This window comes from Orycteropus afer, unplaced genomic scaffold (assembly GCF_000298275.1).
Source record: "Orycteropus afer afer isolate SDZICR_OR568_19922 unplaced genomic scaffold, OryAfe1.0 scaffold00356, whole genome shotgun sequence".
Taxonomy (NCBI): domain Eukaryota; kingdom Metazoa; phylum Chordata; class Mammalia; order Tubulidentata; family Orycteropodidae; genus Orycteropus; species Orycteropus afer.
The window spans coordinates 472,156-478,456 of record NW_006921943.1 but is presented as its reverse complement, the minus strand read 5'-3'; the positions used below and the strand labels follow the sequence as shown (position 1 = coordinate 478,456).

The following is a 6,301-nucleotide window of genomic DNA, read 5'->3' as shown; positions in this document are numbered from 1 at the left end:
CAGTGAGCTTAGCACACTGCCCAGCACATGGCAATGCTTAATGAATACTACTAAACAATGCCTTTCCACTCCAGTAGGTGGATTTTGTGACTAGTGATTTCAGTTTTGCTGTGACACAGGTTTTGTCTGTCCAGGTCTTCCTGTGTGCACCTTAAGCCTAAATGAGATGCAGTGAGTCAATAAAGATCTGGTAAATACCCCCAAAGTTTAGTGTTTGTAATATGTGTGTGTGTATATATATATGTGTATATATATAAACATACACAACATACATATATATGTGTATATGTGCCTGCACACATTCTTTTTTTTTTTCTTCAAAAATATACTCTGCCTTATGTTAGAGATACATACTAAAGTATTTATGTATGAAAGTATGTGATATCTTGGATTTGTTTTTAAATACTATAGCAATAAAAAGTATGTCTATGAGGAATTCATGACACAGTGGCAAATATTAACTATTGTTGAAGCTGGGTGATAGGGACTTAGAGGTGCTTTATAATATCAGTATATGAAGTTCAAAAATTTCAATAATAAAAAATGAGTTCAAATAAATTTCAGTAACAAGAAATAAAAAATAGGAGCAAAATAAGTATTTTTCAGCTATCAAAACTACTACATCAGAGGATAAGTGAATATTCTGCAAACATCTGTAAATGACTATTTACCCCAATGCTGTTACAATAGTGGACATGCAAGGAGCTTGTTCACTAGATGTTAACAGTGGTTTGTTTCTCAGGGAAATGAAATCACAGATTTTTTTTTTCTTTTTTCTTTAAACTGTTTTGTAGTATGTAAATTTTTACAGGGATAAATTTTAAATTTGGGGAAAATTATTTTTCAAAACAATATTCTGTCATTTTTCTCATGTTATTATTTTCAGGTGATGGAATGAACTGTATTTGGTCTTAAATAATTCAAAGTGGGAAAGTGATAAGCTTTTAAAACAATATAAAATCTGGAATAGATCTCATTAGATTTTAAAAATGCAGATGAAGTGTTTTAGGGTGGTGTTCTGGTTACGTAGTGCTGCTCTGACAATAAATATACCACAAATGGAATAGCCTTAACAAATAGGAGCTTATTCTTACAATTTGGAGGCTTTGAGTACAAATTCAAAGTCCCAGGCTCTAGGGCCTGGGTGAAAGCCCCTCAGTCTTGGGGTCCAGCTCCGCCTCCTGCTCCTGGGCCACTGGAGCTAGAGGCGTTTCTTCACTCAGCTACTGGCTGCTGAGGCTGAGAAGTCCCAAGGTTGACAAGTATAAAGGCACAGTCTTGATGTTACCAAACCACATGGTAGGCCATTAACTTTGTTGTTGTTGTTGTTGTTATGTGCTGTCGAGTCGGCCCCGACTCATAGCGACCCCTCCTTGGGTTTCCGAGGCAGTATCACTACGGAAGTAGGATTGCCTAACCTTCCTTCCGAGGAGTGTCTGGTGGGTTTGAACCGCCAGCCATTAACTTTAGTCCATTTTAAGTCCCAAGGTCGGCAGAGCACGGCAGGCTGCTGAGCAATGGCACGACTACATGCAGGGTCCAAGCGTGCCAAAGGCTAGAGGCTTCTCCTTATATGCAGGAAGCAGACCACATCCCAAAGGCAGCTACTCAGCTGCTTGTGGTAGATCTCACCATGGAGTTGATTGCCAGTGTCATCATGTGGAATAACCACCACCAGCTGCCCAGCCACTCAACCAGGCCCAGCCACGTTGACACACTAACAAAACCATGACAGATGGGCTAGCACATATATATGTTTGCTCACTGATCCAGTGAATGCATTAAAAGGAAGATGACCACAGTGTTAACATGCTCAGAACAGACTGAAGGGCCATCAGCTCACTCCCATTGGGCTGAAACAGCACTCGGACGGGAAACGAAGAAAGGGTTTTCCATTTTGAGCATAAAGAATATAAACTGAAAGGATTCCAAGAGCTCTGTGCAAACAAGCTCCTATAGATATTTTAGTAGTAAGTTAGTTCTACATCAGACAGCAGAGGGGAGTACGACGTGGAGGAGAAGAGATGGCAGAACAGCGCTAGACGCAAACCCCGGAAATCGATCCCTGTGAATTCAGTGCCATGGGCGCAGCCTTGTGAGCTAATCTCAAGTTTAAGTTTAGGCAGCAACACAGCACTCTTGGAGGATTGTTTTAATTTAGTGATTAAGCTTTGAAACATCATTTTAGGTTTATTATCTTGGGCAAGAGTCCCCCAAAGCAGGTGTCCCAGTGGCTGTCAGAATCTTTGGTCTCCCCTCCTCCTTTCCTAGTCTGCACCAAGTATCAGAGCTGCACCACTCTCTACCTCCCCTCTGCATGCTTTTCTACCCAAAACAGCACTGTGTCACTGTACAGGCCCTACTCACAGGTTTCTGCTTCCTCTTCCTTACTGACTTTAAGGCTTCTAGGAATCTAAAAGTCACTCCGTCTTACCAAGAGGCTGGGAATCCCTACACTTGGCAATCTCAATTTGGATAATGTAAAGAAAAATCAAAGATACCATTTCAGTTACCTGGTGATATTTTCTTCTTCCACATCCATGTTCTAAGCTTTAGGAAGGATGACAGATTTCTTAGGTTTTGGATATTCCAGGTTATGTACCTGTAATCAGATCAAAGAACAGTTTGTTACAAATTAACTGTATATGCTTCCAGTTTTATTAGAGGAGACGTTTTGTTTCTTGATTACTCATCTCCACATGATCATGGGAACTCCATATAAATCCTTACTTACAGGATTAAAGGTTTAGCACCAGATGAGTATCTGCAGTATACCCCTCAGATGATGATAATGGTTTTTTACCTGGCTCCTGGTAGAACTGGACTGCCCAGAATGAAGGCTAGTATTGGAATAATGCTTGCTTGAAGTTCCTGGAAATTCCTGACATGACTTTCTTTTCAATCTGTGGGCTGTTCGGCTCGCCATCAATCTATGGACATTTATGTCAACTTCTTTAGTCTGATTTACTGACTGTTGCAGTAGTTGTTGAGGTTTTTCTGTTTCTGTGTCTGATTCAAAAATGCATGGTTGTCTTTTCATTTTTACTGACCCATGGCCTGGCCCGAAAATTTGCGTTATATATTTACTTGTTAAATTTTCTTCCTCCTTCACCTGCAAGTCAGCAACCCTTTTTACTGCACTTGAACTGTTTCGGGACATACGAAATACTGAGTTATCAAATAGTTGTTTACTGTTATTGACCTTCTCAATCAAGGATTTTCCATTAGAAGGGGGATATCGCGTCACATTTGCACAGGGCTTGGTATTTTTCTTTTGCAGAGACCTGGAATTCTTCATATTGAAATTTCCAGTGTGGATCTGAATGTTACTATTAGATCTTTTCTTTGCTGCTGAGCCTAAATTGGCTTTGTTGTCCTGGATCGTGACAGTTTTAGGTGAAAGCAACTTGGATTCTGTAACACTGCACTGTTTCCTTTTCAGATTGCCAGATTCTGGGGTATTTTTGTTCGTCTGTAATAATCTAGTTTTGAAAGTTGGTATGAACTTGGGGGTGATTTCACTTCGAGGTCTAAGGTGTGTGTCCTGAACCCAAGTATCTCTTCGGCTGGGCTCTGGAGCATCCAGACGCATGTGTGGTGCCTTGTAGGGCAGGGACAGCTGTCTGTTCTGAACAGACTCTGGCTGCAGACACTGAGCTGGGGGGAGGCTTGGCTTCAGCTGGCTGACGGAAAGCGCCACCCTGTGGTCCACTGCTACTGCATGTGAACGTGGTTGGAGGTTCCAGGCCAAGGCAGGTTTTGTGGTAGTGGGTTGAGTCAGAGCAGCCCTGGATGTTTTTTTAGTGGTCAAATTAGATGGCTTGATTCTGTTTTCCTGAAAGGATAGAGATTAGGAAAATTTTTAAAAGCATAGTAAGACTTTATATTCTTATTTAATACCATCTCATTTCTATCCCATTAAAGTTAACACTATGGTATACAAGACAAATGAAGAAAAACTAAAAATAAACGAGCTTCTTGAAACATGTACAGTTCTAGCGGTTCTCATCCTTCTCTAAACACCTTTTTGAGATACTGTTGTAAGATGAAGGTCTGAGTTCTGATAAATCGAGAAGTCCTACTGCAGACAGCTACCCGCTGCCCTCAACACGCTCTGCACGTTCTTTCGTGGAACGGCTCCCTCTCTTCTCACCTTCCTACGCTGCAGCCTTCCTCTAGGCTCGATAACACCCAGCCTTCTCTGAATCCCCCACCAATCAACCTACCATAAAATGATTGGTTTTCCCTCAACTCCCAATGAATCTGCCCTAAGTACAACGTCGTGCTGCTGTCTTTTGCACCTGTGCTCCAGCTCCCTAAGCAGACAGCAGCTTCTTTGAGGACAGGAGCCATGACATTAATTCTTACATCCTTTGCACTAAATTCTCCAAAAACACTTGTTGAAATAAATTCATGGAGGTGGTGGCTGCATGTGCACTTGGTCTTCAAGAGTGAGTGGGATTTTGATTGTAGGTTGGGGGCTGTTTCTTAAGCATCTTTGTGTCTTCAGTAAAATGCAACAAAACAACAAAATGAAAGCATATTTGGAGCTGCTGAGTCAATTCCAACACATGGAGGTAGCAATTCAGGAAGTGTTAGTCAAACTGACTTGTCAGATACATCTAAAAGAGTCAACTGTTTGCAGTCTTTTAAAATAATCATCTGTTGAGTCCTAATGTCTATATGAGAATGACAGATGGTGACAATCTGGGACACTGGAACAAAAGAGCTCTGTCCTTGCCCTCCTACATCAAATTGACAGAGTCACAGCCTGAAATACCATTTTAATAACTCCTATGGTAACATAGTAGCGTAGTGCCTAAGGCACTTGACCGCTAACCAGAAGGCTGGCGGTTCAAACCCACCAGCCACTCCTCGGAAGGAAGATGGGGCAATCTACTTCCGTAGTGATACTGCCTCGGAAACCCAAGGAGGGGTCGTATGAGTCGGGTCCAACTCGACAGCACATAACAACAACAAGTAACATGGGGACCAGAATAACTGTTTGCTTCTCCATACCAGAAGCTGGGTTGTAAGGTAAAGATGAGAGGAGAGTTTGAGGAGATCCGAATTAGAAGCATTTCCACAGGTCTCTGAGGGTGTGGTCAGTCAAAAAGGTCAGAGGAAAAGAAAGACAGTGATCTAGTTATCTGTTACACAGAAGAAATAATTGCCAAACTCAGTGGCTTCTCACAACGATGATCATTCTCTCATTCTCTCTTACAATGCTGTCAGCAACTGGCACTGGGTCACCCTCCTCATGCACATTTGCAATAGTGATGCTGGCTGTCACCCAACGACAGTCCTGTCATGTTGCCGGAATCCCTCACAGCACCAGCATGTGTTCTGAGGAGAGACCAGGTAGAAGCCATTTCTCTTCTGATAATAAGCTTCCAAAGTCATAGAGCAACAGTTTAACCACAGGTCTCCCCAGATCTGAGAGGCAGGGACTCAGGCCCACATCTCATGGGAGGTGCTGTCACCATGTGAGAAGTCACAGAGTGTAACTTCTGCAGAGGCCTGAGAGGCAGAGACAGGCCTTCCTCTCATGGAGGCACTGTCACACCGTGAGAAGAGCAGGTGGCTGGGGAGTTCTGTGGCACTCGGCAGACAGTGGCTGTCAGAGGGCAGTCCATCTCCTCCAGGAACCAGAGTCTCTCATCCTTCATGCCTCCAACACCAGCACTGCAGTGTCCTGTGTGCTTGGCAATGGAGCACACAGAGCAGACTGCGGAGAAGCAGAGAGGAGCAGGCAGGAGTTGGAGGGTGGGGGCTGTGGTAGTTATGTTTGTGTGTCAGCTTGGCTGGGTCTGGTTGAGTAGCTGGGCAGCTGGTGGTAATTATTCCCCATGATGAGACTGGCAATCACCTTCATGGTGGGATCTACCACAAGCAGCTGAGTAGCTGCCTTTTGGATGTGGTCTGCTTCCTGTATATAAGAAGCAGCCTTGGGAATGGTCTCTAGCTCATGGCACGCTTGGACCCTGCATGTAGCCATCTCATTGTTGTTCAGCAGCCTGCTATGCTCTGCTGACCTTGCGACTTCAATGGACTTGAATGAATGGCCTGCCATGTGGTTTGGTAACATCAGGACTGTGCCCTTTTACTTGTCCACTTTGACTTTCTCAGCCTCAGCAGCCAGCAGCTGTCTGAGTGAAGAAACGCCTCTAGCTCCAGTGGGCCGGGAGCAGGAGGCAGAGCTGGACCTCAAGATTGAGGGGCTTTCACTCAGCTCCTAGAGCGTGGCACTTTGAACTTGGCCTTAAAGCCTCTAAATTGTAAGAATAAACTCCTGTTTGTT

General features: G+C 43.6%; 1 protein-coding gene across 1 annotated transcript in view; it reads right to left on the bottom strand.

Moving 5' to 3' along the window:
- Window positions 1-6,301, bottom strand: part of CUNH18orf63 (chromosome unknown C18orf63 homolog) — a 50,317-nt gene that overhangs the window by 22,088 nt on the left and 21,928 nt on the right. Inside the window, exon 11 of the mRNA XM_007952736.1 lies at window positions 2,804-3,835. Within this exon, the coding sequence (XP_007950927.1) occupies window positions 2,804-3,835 (1,032 nt within the window). The remainder of the gene's footprint in view (window positions 1-2,803; window positions 3,836-6,301) is intronic.